This window comes from Morus notabilis, unplaced genomic scaffold (genome assembly GCF_000414095.1).
Source record: "Morus notabilis unplaced genomic scaffold, ASM41409v2 Scaffold212, whole genome shotgun sequence".
In the NCBI taxonomy this organism is placed as follows: Eukaryota; Viridiplantae; Streptophyta; class Magnoliopsida; order Rosales; family Moraceae; genus Morus; species Morus notabilis.
This window is the reverse complement of record NW_010361298.1, coordinates 540,518-561,425: the sequence shown is the minus strand read 5'-3', so window position 1 is coordinate 561,425 and position 20,908 is coordinate 540,518. Positions and strand designations below refer to the sequence as shown.

Below are 20,908 nucleotides of genomic sequence, written 5' to 3'. Positions count from 1 at the left end.
TATTCTATATAAAGGGTTATGTATTTCATTTATCCATCACAACTTACAAGTTAGAGAGATCTAATATCTTTTAAATGTCTATCTTCAATAATATGGTGAACTTATATTCACCATCTCTAAGATTAGAGGTTCAAATATATGGATAATAACTTTTTTTTTTAATTGGTCGGTCAGTTCAGTTTAACTGATCACTTTGGGAATTTTCAATTTTTTTCGATCGGTTTGGCAGTTCGGTGTTAGTCGGTTTCATTTTTTTGATTTTTCGAACACTCCTAGCTAGCGGTTTCACATCGGAGCTCTGACAGAAAACCACGAAGTCGGAGTTGTGCCTCCTCCTCCGGGGAGTGGCGAGGTTGAGAGGCAGAATGGGGAGTGTAGATTCTAGTGTGGAGGAAGTGATGGACTCTGTGGTAATGGTGGTTCTTAGTGGTGGAAAAGGAGGAGGAGGCGGTGGTAATGGTGGGAGAGAATTTAGGGTTTGTAAAAATGGCGGTCGCCATGTACGAATGAAAAAGAATCTTTGCGAATATGCGGGCAAGATTTACGACGAAAAGTCAGAGAAAAAAAAACCCTAAGGTGAGAAGAGAAGGAGAGGAGTTGCCAAATGTCAGCATGAGGAAGCTCTTTAGGAGCACTATTCAAAATGGGATTCTTCTTTAATAATATGTACTGATTTTGATTAGTGTGTGAAAAAAAAGCACATAAATAAAAAGAATTGAAGATGAAAGTGAGAAAAGATTTAAGGCAAAAGATAAGAAAAAAAAATGAAGATAGGCAAAAAACTTTTAATTTATTTTGTTGTGTTTTAAATCAGTTATATTTTACTTTGTTTAAATTGTTTTCATTTAATTCTATGGTAAATAATAATAGATAATTGATAAATAATAATAGATAAATAGATAATTGATATATAAATTTTGTTGCCTCTGTTTGCTAAGAAAGAAAGCAAAGGCCAAAGGGGAAAAAAATGAGCAGCAGCGAGAAAGCCATAAACGCAGTTTTCTACGCGGAGACGTACCATCCGATCCAAGCCGGAAGCATCGACGGCACCGACTTCCTCCCTCACGACAACGCCGTCTATCGTGCCCATCTCTGCTCCTCCGCCTCTCTCTGTATACATACATCGTTGTTTCTCTCTCAACATCGTCGTTTCTCTCCTTCCTTTACCTGAAATTAATGTAAAAAAAAATTCTTTTGTAGATGACCCTCTCGGCGATCCCAACCTCGTCGGCGACCCTTACTGCACTCTCTTCGTCGCCTGCCTTTCTCACCACACCACAGAGCACACGCTTCGCAAGGTTTTCCTTTTCTTTTTTCTTCTGTTTGGTTTCCGAGAAAATCCTTTGTTCCTGCGCATTTACTTTGCTTTACTGGAAAATGAATATATATATATATATTTTGCTTCGTTTAGTAAATTAATTAACTAATTTTATCCGGCAGGCTATGAGAAAGTACGGTCGGGTGAAGAATTTGCGCTTAGTTAGGCACATTGGTAATTTTCCTTTTCACATTCCTTATTTATTTATTCATTTGTTTATTCACTTAAAAAGATTTTATTTGCTATGTGTTTGTTGTTCAAGCTTTGCATAATCATGAACAGAACAATAATATGAATACATCTATGGTTTTGAAAGGGGACAGTTTCAACATGATTTGTAAAACAGGTGTCACGTTCTTGAAACCAGAGGATGAGTTTTTGTTATAAACCCATCAAAGCATTTAAGAGTTTTAACTGAAATTTTAAGAGTTTGGGTATTTTTTTTTTCTCACTCTAAGCTACATTTTAATTAACTTGGATTACTATCATTTCTTATTGAATAAGTTACAATTCTGGGTTTCTTTCTCTCTCTTTTTTTTTTTCTCCCCCCCCCTTTTTTTTTTTTTTTTTTTTTTTTTTTTTTTTGTGAATTCCTCATGTGAAGAAATTTTAGAAGTGCGTAACTCCTTCACGCATGGTTTTGTCAATTCTTTGTTTTATACCAATCCTATTCGGGCTGTGGTTATGGTTGATACGTGATTTGTTAAAAGAGTTTTACATAATTGGTGCTGACTTTACTAATAGGAACTCAATTCTCAGCAGTAAGTATAATTAGTAATAAGATTTATGGAATTCTTTCCTTTTAAAACCACTTGAGCATTGAGGAATAAGGATTCTTATTTGTTTTACGCGTTTCAGTAACTGGTGCCTCGCGTGGTTATGCTTTTGTTGAGTTTGAAACAGAAAGGGAGATGCTGCGTGCCTATAAGGTGCTGAATAAGTCTTTTCTTATATGAATATGATAATTTCTTTTTTCTTTTCGTTTTTTAGGATGTTGTTAGCTTTTCTTTTGTTTTCTTGGGATTGTGTGTTGTGAAAAAGAGATATTATCGTGTTCTCTTCTAGGTAAGGTGGTGGAGTTAGTGCAATATATTTTTTTTGGCTGAAGAAAGTTGGTGGTGCCTTTTATCAGCGTGGACTGTACGTGCATTAATACAGAAAAATAAGTTCTTCTGTTGGTGATAAGATTATGAGAAAAGAAACATTTTGTTTCAAAAAAAAAAAAATTACAAATACTAGATGCTTTATCTAAGCATCTCTCTGGTTTGATCTTTTAGCCTCAGGAAACTTGCATTAACATGGTGTGATGTCACTGGTGGCCTTTGCTTCAATGAAGAATAACATACCAAATTTTTTAATCAATTGAAAGTCAGAGAATCAAAATCGTTTAATGTTCTATGGTTAGATTGTCAATGAAATTTTTTAATTTGGGAGTGAAAAATAAACCAATGTTCGTAGAATTTTGAGTCTCTTCAAGTTTTGGAACATTTAGGAGTATTTATGATAGAATTAATGTTAAAATCTATATGCAACTCTATTAGCCTCAGAAGTGCGTATTAGGCCCCTGTGGAGATATTTTATCATCTACTTAAACTAGCAAGTGTCCTAGATATTGAAAGGAAAAAAAAAAAAAAAGAATAAACTTTTGAGTGGAAAAGGCTACTCCTAATTTACTACCTTGTATGGTAAATGTAAAAGTTTTAGGAAGCTAAAGTTGAGTTCATTTTCATTGGATTGTGACTAAAGTGCAAAACTGGACTTTACTATTAGCACGAGACTGAGATACTGTCAAATTATTGACAATTTTTTAAGGGCTGAGAATTTTAAAGATATCCCCTCTTTGTATTCCTCCAAAGGTGTGAATAGCCATGATATTTTTCTTGTTTACTTATATAGGATGCTCATCATTCAGTTATTGATGATTGTGAAATTATAGTTGATTACAACAGACAACAGTTGATGCCTGGCTGGATTCCACGAAGGTTAGGTCAGTTTGTATTCTCATCATTTAGAAATCTACTCCCACATAGAGTGAATTTGTGTTGATTTTGCTATCTTTTGACAGGAGGGGGTCTTGGTGGTAAGAAGGAATCTGGACAGCTTCGTTTTGGAGGACGGGAAAGGCCATTTCGAGCACCCTTGTATGCATTACTTCAATCTCATGTGTATATTTTACTCAGACTATTCATGATTCCTGAAATAATTTAAATTGTAGTCATATGATATTCTTCACTTCCCTCCGTTTCTGAACTATTTGGACAAAAAGGAAATCATGAAATAAAACGGTCAGAGCTTTGCTGTATGCCATAATCTAGGAAATATAGTGAAGGATAAGGTGAATTTTGAAGTAGGTGGTGCCATGATGGAATTTTGTTCCTTTTGTCTTGTTTTTACAAAACAACGAGATTAGAATGCATACAATATACATCTAAGGAGAATCAGATCCACTAGCATTCAGGATAGGATGTAGACAGAAACATTCTATGTAGACAGAAACATTCTATAGCAACTTTGGGCATTGTTATAGCTATTGCTTTGTTGGTAGCCAGCACAGTGCATTAGAAGTACTCTCTAGGAGGAGGGAAAATCGGGAAACTTTTAACTTGTAAGGTTCAAAAGTTCTTTTATTTGATTTTTAGCCTGAGTTGTCTTGCGAACATATAGGTCATTCAATTACAACTTTTGATATGCCTAAAGTTCCCAAAACCTACAAGTGTGCTCGATTTTAAACTGGTCCCCGTGGAACCCTACAATGTTTGGGAAGCATGAAACTCGCGGTTACTTACCAGGTAGGTGGCCTTGAGCTAGTAGACCCGAGGCTGTAGGAACTCAGCAAACCATGAACCTGATTGCTCAGCTCGCCCTCAAGTTTGGCAAGGCTAAAAGTCTCGCAGCATTTAGAAAGTCTTCTGGGCATTTTGTTTGGATTGAACCACGAGCAGTCTATTCAATCTTTGAGACTTCAAAACTACTGAAGTTGGCCTGGATTTAGCGTTGAGACATTTTTAGGGGTTTGAAGTTTGAAGTCACCTTCATCATTTGATGTTTTAGGATCATTATCATTGTCATTGTCATAATCATTTCTCGTGAGGATCAGTTACGTTTTGCCTTAAACATGCATTTGTCCTATTTTCTCATTCAATCTTAATAAACAACTTGATGATGTTGGGTATGAATTGTTGATTTGGAACTTTGTTGAATTTGAGTAAATAGTTTATAGCCCTATTGTTTAGCAACTTATCAGAGCACTGAGAATTTGCCACTTCCAGTTTTTAGCTGTTTGAATTAGTGAAATAAGTGCCTCAAGCGTAAGAAAAATGCAATAAGATTAATACCTTCTGCTGTCTTTTGACTCTTTTCTTTCTTACCCAAAAGAAAAAAGGTTCGACTGTTTATTCTATACAAATTAACTGATTCCACTCCCCTTTTATGTATTTAGACGACCAATCCCATATGGCGATTTGAAAAGGCTCCGCATTCCACCTCCGCCGGAAGGAAAATACATGTCTCGGCATCAGGTATTTTTCCTCACTTCTTTTGCCATATAAATCTTCTAGAACATTAATTGGATAATTTATCTGCATGTGCTACTTACTTTCAAAGGGATCAATGGTCATAATATTAAACACCAGTTTGTTGAACTCCGACCCGTGCCAGTCTCTGTATCTTGATGTAGGTAATTTCTATAATTTGATTCCTTGGCCTTCAAGAAAATCCTTAAAATTGTGTCATTTGAAGGAATTTTTAATGGTCATGACTAAAATTGCTTATCCTTGTCCAAATACGCACAATCTTGTAGTCGGGTCATGGATTCGATAACCAGTTTACGGAAAAAAGTTATTGAGAATAAGGGATCAAAGAAACATTTAAGAGGAGTTCTGACGTTTTTTAGAGGGAGAAGGATGTGGAATACTGCTGTAGTGGTATTGTGTTGGGGAATTTGGTTAGAAACGAAAAAGAGGTTTTTTGGCAATGTAGAAAGCAAGGCCAGCGATCTGTGGGGGAAAAAAATGAAGTAATGTAGTATACTCCATTGTTGATTTGTCTTCGTAGTTTTTTTCTCTTTCTTCCTTCTTATCCAGTACTGGACATTCATAATTCTTTATGATTTTTTCAAGTAATGTTTCTTTTTTGGGGGGAAAAAAACCTTAAAATTCAAAATTGAAAGCCACAAGTTGCCATTTATGCCTGAATTCACTTATTTATTGGTGTAGGTCCCATCCCCACCTAGAAGAGAAAGGAGCTTGGAAGACAGAGAAGAAGAAAGCTCTCATAGGAGCAGGTCCGCGGATAGGGACGGACAAACTCGCAAAAGCAGTCCTGCGGACAGTCGCAAGAGGAGATCTATGGATGACCGGGAGGAGCGCTCTAATAGGAGCTCGGTGGCGCAAGGGAAAGACTACATTGAAAGGACTTCCATGGAAAGGGATGGTTGTTCCTCCATTTCTGTCAAGAGGGAGGAACGCTATCACAAGAGGAAGTCTATGGACAAGGAAGACCACTCTCACAAAATGGGCTACAAGGATGGGGATGAAAAACATTCTCGCAGGCGACATGAATCCGGTCGGCGTGAGTGAGCGTGTTGTGGCAATGGAATATGGTATGGAGGGGCCGATGAGAGGCGATAAGAGTGCAATTTGAGTGGCAAGGATAACCGATGCTTTTAAATTTAGGAATTTATCCTAAGATATTGTAAATTTTCAGGAAAAGTGGTCTTCCTTTTTAATGTAAAAATCTTTGATTTATGGACGTCTCATTCTCTTGATAGAAAATGTTATGTTCTTGAATTTTATGTTTAATTTGACGCAATGCACTTTAAATGTTAATGATATAATAATATTTTTTCCCCCTTAGTGTACAGGGTATGGCAAATGCCTCCATAGTGAAGATTCTCCTACTCAAAACTTATCGTCCCTATCCACCATATTAAACATTTTAGTTTTTTTGGGCTAATTTATGTTAGATGGGATTTTCACGTTTCAAGTACCGTTATCTCTTCTCTAGTCCTTTTTAAAACCCTTGTCTTTGCTTTTAATATTTATTAAGAATTGAAATTTACTAACATAATATATTATTATTTAAATAAAAAATAAAATAGTAGAGTCTAGAGATAACAATTTTACCCGCTAACTCATTTATCCACGGGGACTCACATTAAACGGATTCAGATTGTAAATGGATTATATTTTTACCTGTCATGAGTTACGGGACGTGGACGAGTTTAGAGATTCCCGACCCTATTCCCGATTTAATTATATTCTATTTTAAAATTAGATATATTATATATAATATGCTATAATATATAATTTTAAGTATAATTTATTGCATAATGTGTGAAAATTTAAAACTACTTTTTTTATTTTTAACTTAAGGTCTGTCTGTTTTATATATTAAAACTCAAATTATTGATTTTGTTGTAGTATTTTTCTCTCATAAAAAATTTTAATTTTCAACATCAGAATTAAGAATCATGATTTGAATATACATTTCAAATGGACCCTTAATGTTTTGTATGTTTGTATTATTTATTTATTTTACAACAAAAATAACTATTCTAGTAAATGGGCATTGTGAATACTCTAAATCCGTGACGGAAAAATCCGTACCGTAATTCGTCAACTTATGAGGGTTTGTAGGGCGAGTATGGTAAGTATTTTTATTGATAAGGCGGGTTGGTGAGAAGATCATTTTTTCTTAAATCCGTCCCGTTGCCATCCGTATTAGATTCATGTGTCAAATAATAAATACAAAAAATGACAAAAATAGTGATGCTAGCATTTCTCGTATTTATTTATTTGTTTGATTTTGAAATATATATAATTTCCCTTTAGAATTGAGAAATTGATAATTGCGGGCAGGTCAGATTAAAAGACATCTATCTGATATGCTCAACAAAAACAGGTTTTCGTTTTATCATCACATACCTATTTTTGGCACCAAAATAAGAAGAAAAATACATATTACTTTCCATAAACAGTCCCCTAATACTCATTTTTAATTAAACAAATAACTTGGATATCTTTCACCCTCATCATCATTATCTAATCTTAAAAAATAAATAAATAAAAAGAAAAAACCCAAATAAATGAGAGCAAAACATCAGATCAGATAAAGCCACTTGTGTTGTTCTTGTTTTGCAGTGAGATTGTGGACAGTCTGTCTCAGGTGTCTCTGAAGTTTCACACAATTAAAGAGCATCATAATAAGCAAACAAAAATCTTTTTATTTTTATTTTTCTTTGGTTGGTTCTGACAAGAGGAGATCTCAGATCAGAAACCCAAAACGACAAAACACCAAACATCACATTCACTTTCTTCTCCTTCTCATGCTTATGGCTGTCGTCGCTCCCTCTTCGCTTTCCCTCGGTAATTTCTCCTTTTCTTTTTTTTTTTGTTGTTGGTTTTTTCTTGATTATTACTTATTTTGATCAGAGTTGTAGATTTCTCGAATTTGAGCTATACCCACTTCGATTTTCATGCCTTTGACAAAAAGTACTTTTGGATTTTTTTATTAATTTTTACATTTGGACGAGCTCGCAATCGCATTGAGTGTTTGTTGTTGTTGTTGTTTTTTTTTTTTTTTTATAAGCTTCCTGTTATAGGTTTATTTGTAGAGAAGAGCCTCGTACGAAAATTAATGGATTGTTGGTTTCTTCCTTTCTCTTTTGTTGCTCATTACAATATTAATGAAATAGTTCAGCTTTCTTTTATATATTTATGAAGAATTTTGCTTTGATGAATGTAAAAGAAAATCTTAAGTTCTTAACCAAAATTCTCTTGAGTGGAGGCACTGATTTATGATTTATTTATTTTTTGTAATGGAAATTATCTATAAACACATACATATGGAATTTTGTATTCTTGTTTAATGTACTTTTTTTCTCAAAATCTATTGCATTTTGGAGGGAATTGTTATTCTGGGTCTGCATTGTTTGTCATGTATTATTTAAGCCTCTTCTTGCTTTTGTTGTCTGCATTGTTTGTTCCTCTTTAAGATTTTCATTTTACAAAACCACAGTCTTGTACAACAATTTTTATGTGGCGGATTGCTTGTTTACTCAGGTCAGTCCCATTGTCATTCATGCCGCGGAGAAGGAATTTATTGCTTGACATCGTATGGGATCACAAACAAATTCAAGAAACCTCCTTTAGATGGTCGAATGGTTCCTCATTATGCCGGCATAAGGTCTAGTCTAGTTCATAGTTGAATATTGCAGTTTAAAATGACATTAACTTGCATGTACATCATAAACTTTGAATCCTTCTTCTGTGTTTGGCGGGGGAATATTTTGCTCTCTTTTCCTGTGACTAATTATCAACTTGGTTATTGATATTACAAGGTTTGGGACTAAAGGAGGGAAATTTGATATTCTGAAATCAACTAATGAATAGAAGTCAGGACCATAATTTAGCCTTTGAATATTTGTTTGATTTCACTAGCTTCGTTACTTTTTACTCCATAACATGTCGTTTTACAATTTCTTCTTCCATAATGAATAAACTTTTAGGTGCAGGAGTCCATTTTTCAGTTCATCACAGTTCCGATGGCTGTCCGTTGGACGAGACCTTTGCCTCTGGAAAGTTTCAGTTGCTGCAGATTACTCAGATTCTGTTCCAGATTCCTCTAACTTTATGACTAACGGAGGCTATCATCCTCTTGAAGAATTGAAGGTGGACAAAAAGAACTGGGAGACTAATCTCACTTCTGCTGAAATTGCGAGGACAGCAGTTGAGGTCTGTGTGTCATGCTTGTGTTGTGTGATATGTGTCAAATTTGAGTCATTGAAAGTAGGTTAGCTACTTATGTGGACGGTAAAACTCATATCTCCACTTGATGAACAATTAAGGAAGTGCCTGCATTTTTTTAGGCTAACAACAGTGCTTTGCTGATATTTCCTGGAACCATACATTGTGAACCACACGAACAAATCTCATGGGCAGAGTTTCAATATGTTATCGATGATTATGGAGGTATCTTTCTTTCTTATTTTCTTCTGTAATGGGGGGCAAATAATACCATAATCTGATCCAAATTTAACCTTTTAAATTATTTGTGTAGATATATATTTCGAGATGCTTGATGATGCAAACATTTTAGAAGATCCTTCAGCTAGTAACCCTGTGGTGAGGATTAGTTTACTTCTATGATGTTCTTTAACATGGAAATTCTGCATATCATTGAGCTGAAGAAAATATCTTATTGTAGAAGTATTTGGGTTCTCCTCATCCAACTCAAAAGTTAGACAAGGTCAAGATTGTTTCGGTTTTTACGTTTAATTAAAGGGGAAAAAAAAGGAAAGGAAAAACTTTCTAAATCTTAATGACAAATTCTTTGAGGTTTCCATGTCTGGGTCTTGATTTTCCTCATATTTCCTAGTTAATGAATATATGCTAAGTATGTATGCTATCTTCACATGGAGCATTAAAAGGAATAATCTCTATGTTGTATGTAAGATAGTTCATTACGATTCAAAATCTCCTAGGTAGTGGCAGAAACCAGTGTGCGATCTTCATATAGGTCATTAGAAGAAATAATCTCTATGTTGTATGTAACATAGCTCATTGCGATTTTTCCATAACCTAGTTTTGTATGAAACATGGCTGAAGCTATTCTACATACACACACAATACGCACATATAAATATATATAATAAATAATATAATACAATGGTTCATGCAGTTGATGGACTAAATTGGTATATTCTCTATTATTATAGTCCACATTAAATATGCCTATGAGTTGTGGATTTTCTGAAATGCATTGCTTGATGCAAGATGAAATATGCACGTAGCTCGAGGTAGACCAGGTGGCCCGCGCTTTACTTGTGGCTAGTAATTTCATTTGTAAAATTAATTAATCTATTTATGTTGGTACTTTGTTTAAGAATGCTTTGATTGGGATGGATATGCCAATGTACGAGAACAAAAGGGTGGCTGGTGAATACAACATTTCCGATAATAGTGGCAGTATCGATGAAATCCCTTTCGATGATGATTATTTTGAGGTAAGAACCAACATATTCTTGACTTTTAGTGGGAATTGATAATCTGATTGAGACGAAGATATATGAAATTAGAATTTATTGATTTTGGAAGGTTTGGGGAAGAAGAGGTATAGGAATTAGAAAGACAGTCATGAAAAACACAATAAAAGATCTAATAAATTTCCTTGTAGAATTCTGGGTGCGCCTGATAATTCTTTAGAGATGTTCTTCAAAGTCACTTTGTTCTATAAAGATCGACAGCAAAACGAAGTTTTAAACAATTCTAACTTTTTCTAGCAAGTTAGAATTTTTCTTTTCTACCCAAAAAAAAAAAAAAATTCCAACTTTTTCATCCCTTGCTTGTCAAAAAATTATATATATGGGGGGTCATGCTAGTTCAAATTGGCCAGATGGCTGGAAGAAGCTTTCTGTCTTGTCTACAGGTTTCTCAATTGAGGTGGAATCTTAATGAGTTGAAAATTTTCTGCCTTTCTTATACTTAATCCACTTGAAAAACACACTGGGGGAAAGAAAGTTCCTTTGGATGTAACTTTCCAACCAAATTATTTGTGTCTTTTTTTTTATAATTAATATTATCCTCATTTTCATTCTATATATTTTTGTGATTTTTTCTTTTTTGGTGGTTTTGTTTTGTTGGATGCTTGTAAATTTCAAGATGGAATGACTTTTTTTTGTTGTAGGTTGTAGAATCTGAAGTTTCTGAAATTCCATTTGATTGGGGGATGCCACATGCTTCTACTTTGATTCATCCTATTTACTTTGCAAAGTGCTTGACAAAGGTGATTACTCTTTGGTTTGATAAATCGATCAAGCAACTTTCATGATTCAAGTATTTTTTTTTTAATTGATAATCTTATTATAAGAATAAATTGTATTGCCCGATGTTGTAGTCGTCGTTAAATTGATAATCTTATTTTGAAATATTTTCTTAATTTCCAAGGTTTGTCTTCTAAAACTACCTGTTGCATTGAAACAATTTTATTTCTAACTAAACCGTGTTTATGTTCACTGCTCACTAGTGTGGAAATTTTGAGAAACGTACCCCTTTGATCAAAGCAGTTTAAAACATTAATCTCATTTCTTTATCTATTTGAATTTTCAAGGCCCACATACATATCATGTGAGAAGAAAGTGATCAATAGTGTTTATCTAACATATTGTGGCTATTGAAAAGCAAAGGTACCATTAAAAAATTCTTTAATGTGCACCTTTTGTTGGACAAAAGTGCATGATTGGAAAACACTAATATGTGATGTGTCATAAGAAGTAAAGTTGTTCCTGTAGATCTAGAATTTGAAATGTTATGAGGATTTTTTTTTATTTTTTTTTTATGTGCATGTAATATTATATGTAAAATTTAAAAGAGATTGCCTTTATCCCCCCTTTTTTTTCATATGTATTTAGGGCATGTTTGGAAGGTATGCTCAAACCATGATTCTTGATTTTGACGTTTGAAATTCAAATATTTTGTGAGTGGAATACATTGTAGCCGCATCAATGATTTGAGTTTGAGTATATGAAACAAACGGACCCTTAATATATCTCACGAGTCTCATTGAGATGATTTACTTTCGTTCTAGGTTGTTAATATGGAATATGATAGGAAAATGGACCATCCATCAAATGGTGTTTCTATATTGGGATGTCTCAGACCTGCTTTTGCAGATGAAGAATCACATATAAGAAGATTATTTTGCTACGAAGATGGTGATGGATACCATTCAGAGTGGTCGGGTACTTATCAATTGTGTTTATACTTTTATCCTAATCTTATATGATAATTACTTTTCATTTTCTTGTCAGGTAGAGGAGTTAGTTTCTTGAATTTGATTTTTAACATAAATTGAATTCATACGGATTCGTACTTTTATGTTTTAAATTTTTTGTAATGTATTTCTTTTGCTCATGGTTAATTTGTGATTTACAAAAGAACTTCATAAACAGCTTAATCTATATTTGAATTTAAGAAACTGTTTCAGAAACTGTTTGGCTTTAATTTTGTTTTTGTTTCTTTAGTGCTCTAGTAAAGAGGATAACTTATCCTCCTTTCTCGTGTATTACACATTTATGATTATATCATTACTATCCGTTTTCTTGCCAAAAAAAGAAACTGCTTAGCATGCGGTAATTTTTCCATTTAACTCCATTTGGTCTCATGTCTAGATGGTGAAACTCTCAGCTCTAATTCGAGAAGGGATCGAGGGAACAGTGGATCAACCCTATACAGGTTGGAGATTTTGAGAATAGAGCTATTCTCCGTATATGGTGTTCAGGCATGTATATTTCACTTTCTATGGTCATGCGTGTGAGTTTTACTCCTTATTGTCTTCTTTATTTTTAACTTTTTAATTTTTCAGTTTTGTGTTAAAAGAAAGAAAAAAAAAAGAAAGAGAGAAAAGCACAAGATTAGAAGAACAAGGTGTCCTTAAGAATACACACACATTACATAGCATCATTCCAAGTTCCAACTCAAAATAATCAAAGAAATGGGAATATCTTTGAATTTTCAACAAATAGAAGCCCGTAAGCAAGGCGGAAATTTCATTTCCTCCCCTACAGAAACTTCAAAGTGGAATAACTTGCAAAAAGGAAATAAATAAATCCTTGCGTTTTGTTTTGAAAAGTTTTCGACATAAGGACCTATGCGGAACAAAGTGAATAATCAATATTGTCTATGATAAGCAGTGGAAAGCTGTATTTCTTTCTTTTGTTCTTTCTTTCTTTCTTTCTTTCCTTCTTTTTTTTGTTTGTTCTTTTGTGTTATTCTAAACCAAGAAACCCTTGTTACCATCCTGAAAATTCACTTTTGCGAGCCTGAAAGTTATTTATTTTTAAATTTTGCATAATTGCAGTCTGCAATTAGTTTGCAAGATTTTCAAGACGCGGAGCCTGATTTTCTTGTGCATTCTACTTCAGCAATTGTAGAGCGCTTCAGTGAAAAAGGTATTAGGTGTGATGTTGCTCTTAAAGCTCTTTGCAAAAAGAAAGGTCTTCATGTTGAGGTAAGACACTGGTTTTTGCTTTGCATTTGTGTTAATACGATTAATTTGCTACTTATGTTGTTATCATGCTTAAAATTTCTATTCCACTCTTCATCTTCTACTATTTTTGTAATCGTGCTAGTTATCCACGTGATAAAGTTTGACACTAGGATGTAAAAAATATGGAGCTAATGCGTACGGCAGTGTTTATAGTTCTTTTTATGCATTTATCAAGTGTATATTTCGTTTTTCAAGTGTAACATACTTGGTATTAAACGAGTGTTTTGACCCTTCTACGGAAAAAATATTGTAGGGAGCTCATTTGATTGGCGTTGACAGTCTTGGAATGGATGTCAGAGTTTCTGTGGGGTCGGAAGTACAAACTCATCGTTTTCCCTTTAAAGTCCGGGTAAGCATTTTGCAGTGCAGTTGAACATTTTTTTTCTTTTACCCACACACAAAAGATCAGGTTGCACGACTTTTATTTCCGGTTGTATACATGTGCGCTTTGTGTGTAAATGTGTGTGTCTAGATTTATATAGCAATGGTCAACTATAGGAACCATTTATGGGATGTTTGTTTCCTGTATTCGTTCCTGATTCTAAATCATGATTCATGGTTCTCTACAGTATTTTTCTCTTACAAAAAATACACATAAAGCGAGAATGATTCTGAATCTATGAACCAAACGTCCACTTAATTTTTTCCCATTACATAAAAAAAATAAAGAGTATTTTTTGTATTTTTGTTGATAGAAACAATCAACAAGTAGGTTTAAGGAGAAAGGGCCTTCCAAATGAAAATCCAAAACAGATAAAAGAAACCACAAGGCAATTTCGCTATTAAGGCTCTGAGAAGGTTGCTAAAAATACTCGCACTCCTTCTGAGGCATGCTTGTATTATCTTAATGTCTTTTTCAACTGGAGCACGGCTATTCATCACACCGGTGATGCAACGCCACATCTGTTGATGAAAGAGAACTTAACACATGACAAAATGTAAAAGAACTGGATCCCATTTTGATATGCAGCAGTTCAATGTACTGTCACATCTATGGCGACTGCTGCATTTTTTCTTACAATTTTACGTTCTCTATTTGTCGATGCCATCGTTGTCTTTCTGAGTTTAGCTAATGAATTGGCTTTAACATGTAAAGTTTTATGTCATTTAAAGAAGTGCAAATGCGTTGATGGCTGTTGTGTGAATGAATTTGAGTACAGGCAACTTCTGAAATCGCAGCAGAAAAGCAGATTCGGCAACTCATGTTTCCGCGGGCTCGTCGTAAGAAATTGAGAAGTCATGGGACTGGTCTTAGAGACCCTACTTCTTACTAATTCTAACCGTCGCTTTGTATTGTGTTAATTTAGGAACAAAAAATCGTTAGAAAAATAACTCGAGGCTTAAATTGTTCGTTAGAATCGCCTCTTTTTTTTTTGCTTTAAATATTTTTGTACATTATTAGTTTTGATCTTGTATAGAACAATGAAATAAGGTGCAAGATGCCCCCCAAAAAAAAAAATTGCTAAAAGCTGATTAGCATTTTGAAAAACGAAAATCAAGCTCTGCAATTTGCATGTCTAACTTTGTTATCCTTGAAGTTAATTACTGGTTTAAGTTGTGAAGTTACTCGTGTGGTCAAGGAATAGAAGGATACTTGTGTTGTTACGGAATAGAAGGATACTCAGGTCCGTTGTCCTATCATTTCACTGATTTGAGTTTAGAATTCGAGTTTTGTTACAGTAAAAAACTTTCAGAAATAGTTACATTTAACTTTTTTGTTACAGTAAAAATTTCTCACATGAAGTTTCATCTTAACTCAAATTAAAAAGTCGAATCAGTGAACTAAACATGGTTTTAATTTGCATATCACAACATTGCTTTGCAATGAATTGTTATTAAGGGCTTGGCTTTTTTACTTTTTCAGGGAAAGTGAGGAAAGAATGATAATTTAATGAGGGGAAACTAATCATATTTTTCCCATAGTATTGTTTCTCATTCAGTTGGAATAATCCGCAAAATTATTTTTCAACTAATAAAACATGGACAATTTTAGTACAAATTAGTAACTAAAAGTGTCTAGGCCTAAAATAAATTGGCAATCCTTTTTTTTTTTTTTTTTTTTTAACTGTATGCAAAAGTGCAAAAGCCAATCTACATGATTGGTGATGAAATGGAGAAAATCCACTGAATCTGATTGCTTCACATAAAATCCGCTTGTGGAATATGTGCTTAGTGGGTTGGTGGGTTGGTGGTTGAGACTCTAATCATTTCATTTCACTAGTTTAAATTATAATTTAATTTTTATTAACATTATTTTTTCTTATAAAAATTTAAATTCAACTCAAATGGGTCTTCAAAATTCATAAATAAAAATTTATGATATAATAAAACATAACCTACTTTTTATAATGGTTGTAAAATCTTAGCATTTATCTTTTGTAGAAAGAAAGATCCTTGCAATTTCAGACAAGAGTGACAGTCATTTCTGAATTTATTGATTTATTATTTGTTTATTTATTTTTGGCTCGGATTTCTTGGATTTATTTGTGAGTGGGTGTATTGGTACGGCCACTAGTGGATACTAGTGTGTTACCCGTGCTATTGCACTGATGTATATTTATCTATTTAATATATTTTATAAAAACAAAACAAAATATGGTACACAATAAGAGTTCAATTTGTAAGCAGTATACATTTATTTGCATATTTGTGTGTGTATATATATACATATTTACTCGTCTCTACTTTTTTTCTTTGTTTTTTCTGAGCTGCAATAAAAAAATACGGAAAAGAAAAAAAATTAGTTGTTAATTAATTATGATGAATAACAATAAATTTGTTTATATTTAATGAAATAATAATTTTAATATGTAATGTATAATATTATCTGATTGGTTTTCATTTTTTCGAAGAACTAATGGAAGAAGTGAACTCAAGTTGTGTTGAAAGAGGTCGATGGTAATGACTGTAATAATAATAAATATTATTACATTATAAATAATGTTCTATTAACATTAAAAAAAAATAAAAAGGATAATATTTGAATGGGAGCTTAGTCTGGTTTCACATTCATCATTGTAGGTGGTTCTAAATCTGATGGGGTTGTTCTTGAAGATGTGATGTTGTTGGAGGCAAACACAACAGCGGTTCATCATCGTTGAAAGTTCTTAAATGACCGCGTCGATGAAAGCACCTCGATTACGAAACTGTATAACAAATATTTTTGACATTCCTCTAATTTGATCAAGGATGGGAGAAATCGTATAACGATCAGTGTATTCTTCCTCATAAGTGAGTGTAGAGCAAACTTTATTTATGAGTGATTGAACAGTTTTGCTAAACATGATTACATTTGTTCTTCTCATGTTATCTTCAATACGCACGTTGACTTTGTACCTGTTTATAAAGATTAAAATTTGTTGTACTATAAATTTAAAAAAAATGTTTTTTAAATAAATTTTATTACCATGTAAGCGGCATTGTAAATAAATATCCATCTATGTCACAAATTATTATTTTGAATAGTGAAACTTCTTCTTTTCACTATTCTTTCACCAATGGCTGATTCCTCAACACCGTGGAAACATATTAGTCGACCAATGACATCTGATAAGAATAATAAATTTATAATCATTTAGTTTTAATTACTATAAAATAATAAATATTGAAATTAACATTATAAATATAAAGTTAAAGTAACCTGAAAGAACGTCATTGACATCGATTTTTTGCAAGAACTGATCAAATTCTATGAAATTGAACTTCTCTCGAGGTATTTCTGGCATATCTTCATCAATACGTTTAAAAATTGTTGGTCGAGCAATTCGTAGCATCGCTATGTGAGGAATGATTTAATACTTTGGCTTGTTGGTATTAATGAAAAATTTAGTAATTTCATGTATATCGCCTTCTTTAATAGTTTGACTTATGTAGTCTGCATCTCTTGATCGAATAACGGCATGTACTGCTTCATGCCGTAAGAAGTATAAATTATATTGTTATTAGTTGTATATTAATAACAGTGAAGTGGTTCACGGGCGTGAAACACGAACGAATTAAGGGGCTCGGGGAGATGTGCCACCTGAAACCTTAATTGGATATAAAGAAAGAAAACTAGCAAGTGAAGTGATTTATGGATGTGAATCATGAAATGAATAAAACTATCAAGAGGAAGGGGAGGTGGGTTTGGGGGAGGGGAAGGGTTCTCCTCGCTTAGCGTCCCGCCATTCCGAAGGAATGGAATAAAGGGACGACTTAACGTTTTCAATTTGAGAACTCAGAAAATGTCTACAGTTAAAAACTCTCAGAAAATGTCACTTCTCAGCTCAAATTGAAAACTCGAATCGGTGAAATGAACGAGGACTTCATCATCTTCAACATAGTCAAAAATCTCTTTATAGGTGTCATTCCAACTTCTTGGGGAAAGCTAACAAAATTGCAAGCTTTGGATTTGGGATTCAATGGATTATCAGGAGAGACACCCTCATCTTTTGGAAATCTCACCCAATTGTCCTATCTTTATCTTTCGGATAAGAAACTAAAAGGAAGCATTCCCCCAAATATTGCTAGCTCAAAAACTTTGAATTTCTTTGAAATTTCAAATAATAACTTTAGTGGAGCCATTCCCAAAGTGGTCTTTGATGTTTCCTCATTGCTCTTACTTAACTTGTCAAGCAAGTCATTCACTGGCAGCCTTCCCGCGGAAGTGGGCAAGCTAAAGAATATCGATACAATCGACCTCTTTGGAAACTATTTTTCCGGTGAAATCCCAAAAGCCATAATGCATTGAGAAATATCAAGCACCGAAATCTTGTTAAGATCTTGACATGTTGCTGTAGCATGGATCACAGCGGCAACGAATTCAAGGCATTAGTATTCGAGTACACGTCGAAAGGAAACGTAGAGAAGTGGCTGCATTCGGTAACTGTCAATGGAGACCAACAGACGATTTCGAACCTAATTCAAAGACTAAAATATTGCTTTAGATGTAGCCTCAGCAATACACTACCTTCATGACCATTGTGAGCAACTTATCATACACTGCGACTTGAAGCCGAGCAATGTTCTTATCGATAAGGAAATGGTTGCTCCTGTAAGTGATCTCAGACTAGCAAAGATGATCTCAAACACGGCGAGACGAGCACAATCGGGATTGAAGGAACCATCGGATATGCTGCTCCAGGTAACAACTCTCCGAACAAGTTTTACCATTTCTTTTATGACATATCACATGGCAGGTGAATTGTCATACTAATTTCATTAGTAGATCTAAGTATTCAATATTAGTTGACATAGAAAGCTTTTAAGTATCTATCAATAAAATAAACGTGACAACTCACGTTTCATGTGAATTGGAATAAAAGTTGGTACTCTCAGCATTGATGCTTTCTTTAGAGTCCATTTAGTTCGCTGATTCGAGTTGAGATATGACTTTATGTGAGAATTTTTTACTGTAATAAAAAAGTTAAACGTGACTGTTTCTGAGAGCTTTTTACTGTAATAAAACTCGAATCGGTGAAATGAACGGGGCCATATCTATGAAAGTTGTTGTTAAAATCTAATATATGCATTGAAAAACAATCAAGAAGCAAAAGATGAAATTGAATGAACAAAACAATATAGAGATGCTTACATTGCTACTGTTGGGATCGACGGGGAGAGAAGAAGAACTAGATAATTAATAGGTTCTTATTCCCAAATGAGTGATTTTTATAGAATCATCTTATAATTTGCAAGTATAGGACTTGAATGAATAAAAAAGGAGTGTAACATTTAGCATATCATTCAGTTTAAATCTTACAACTGTATGATAAATCTACTCTAAATGAAAGCAATTGTATTTACAAGTTTTCTCAACGTTTCTAATGCATTCTTACCATGATACTTTCTTCTCCCTAAGAGAGATCGATTTTACTGCCGTTTTTAGAGCAACTTTTCCGTACTTGTACAACCAAGCTCTCAGCAATTTTCACCACGTAATCTTTGTTCAGAAAAAATGCCAAAATTATTGTTATTATTGTTTTTTTTTTTTTTCAGGGTCAAACTTGTTCACCAGCAGTGAGCCGGCAATATAGGTCACGATATGACAACACGACTCGAAAACAACACAAATTTTGTGGGTTAGGGTTGAGAAAAAAGAGGTTCAGGTCAGAATTGGGTCGATCTGAAATCGACACGAAAAATACGGATCAATTTCGGGTTGGACCTGCCTAATCTAAACACGACACGAAACTTGTAAAAAACTAAAAAAATACATATATTATTCATTATATATTTTTGATTTTATTATGAACTTGTGATATCATAATAGTTATGCTCAAAATCTTATACTATTATTTGCTTAATTTCAATAGATGTTATTGTAATTTAGTGTACTATGAATTTTAAGTTATTTATAATAGGTAAAAAACTAAATAAAAGTATACAGTTACCGTGTCAATTTCGGGTTCACGGGTCAATTTCATGTCATGGGTTATTTTCGTGTCATGTCATGTCAACCCATAAAGTAGTCATGTTGTGGTTTTTGAAAAATTTTGTGTCACGGGTCGTGTTCGAGTTGACTGTAAATTTAAAAAGAAACAATCAAAATACGACACGTGACACGAATTACCACCCCTACACCAACTTTCATCTTTTCACTAGAATGAAACCTTTGAGGTGATATCCTAATGAAACTAAAATTTTTCGAAGGGTTACAAATTAATCACTATTCATTAATGGTTTCAAATTAATGAGTTTCCAACAATTTGTTAGCCATTTGCGGACAAAAATAGCGGGAGGATCCAAATAATAAAAAAAAAGTATTAGAAACACAATCAATTTTATTTTAGCTCATGTTTTATCGCTTATCATAACTTATTTAAGATTTTCTCTGGTGTTCCCTCTTTTTTGAAAAGCACCGGTGTTTCTCGTTTATCAACCGTCAAAATTATATTAAATTTGGTAAAAAAATCAAATTAGATTAAAAAAATAATACATGTTTGACGGCTGATAAGCAGATAACAGTAGTGAGAAGGGGTACCAAAGAGATTCCCAACTTATTCTTAGGGTTTTAACTTTTTAGTATCCGTTAAACTATAAATTGATCATGTTTGAGAGTAAAGTTAAATCCTCATAGAAAATGTCAATTTGGTTGGAATGTTCCATTAGATCTTGATGCTAGTTGACCCATCTCTCAATTCTTTTTTTTTTTTTTTCTGCTCGATGAAATTCGACCAAACATTGAGTTCTCTAACAAAAGAAAATATCGATTCGATATCAATCACTTGACAAATTCATGTCTTAAATCAATACGTTAAAATTTTCTATAAAACAGATAAATAATGCTAATGCCAAAACATTATAGCCCTGAGAAAATCAGGTAGAAAAGATGATAATTTAATTGTGCAATAAAGAAAAACTGCAAAGGCAAAAAAAGGAAGATTGTTAAGCAAAAACGATTACTCATTTTTACGATAGTTGATGCCCTAGAATACCATAATTTCATGCGTATATTTCAATTCACGATGTAGCGAATGGCGCTCCTTGTAGCACCGATGCTGCTTCTAGCTATTCCTCTTCTTATTCATCTTCTTCTGTGGTTCAACCCCTAATAATATCCTACAC

The 20,908-nt window shown here is 33.5% G+C and overlaps 2 protein-coding genes across 3 annotated transcripts; both read left to right on the top strand.

Annotated features, from left to right (window-relative positions):
- The first annotated feature begins 941 nt into the window (after positions 1-941).
- On the top strand, positions 942-6,162 carry LOC21407449 (U11/U12 small nuclear ribonucleoprotein 35 kDa protein). The gene is made up of 8 exons (XM_010099208.2): positions 942-1,112; positions 1,201-1,298; positions 1,441-1,492; positions 2,177-2,247; positions 3,215-3,305; positions 3,384-3,459; positions 4,758-4,836; positions 5,533-6,162. The coding sequence occupies exons 1-8, from the start codon at positions 968-970 to the stop codon at positions 5,893-5,895; spliced, it is 975 nt and encodes a 324-aa protein (XP_010097510.1). The 5' UTR covers positions 942-967; the 3' UTR covers positions 5,896-6,162.
- A 1,272-nt stretch (positions 6,163-7,434) lies between these two features.
- Positions 7,435-14,850, top strand: LOC21407448 (uncharacterized protein At3g49140). Of its 2 annotated transcripts, none has more exons than XM_024166350.1 (12): positions 7,435-7,683; positions 8,380-8,503; positions 8,832-9,051; positions 9,186-9,288; positions 9,377-9,441; positions 10,203-10,322; positions 11,003-11,101; positions 11,903-12,056; positions 12,486-12,595; positions 13,175-13,324; positions 13,617-13,712; positions 14,524-14,850. In XM_024166350.1, exons 1-12 carry the CDS (start codon positions 7,644-7,646, stop codon positions 14,635-14,637), a joined length of 1,395 nt encoding a protein of 464 aa, XP_024022118.1. In that variant the 5' UTR covers positions 7,435-7,643; the 3' UTR covers positions 14,638-14,850. The 2 variants fall into 2 exon arrangements, with proteins under 2 accessions (XP_024022118.1, XP_024022117.1); XM_024166349.1 differs by having other exon boundaries at positions 8,826-9,051.
- The last annotated feature ends 6,058 nt before the right edge of the window (positions 14,851-20,908 follow it).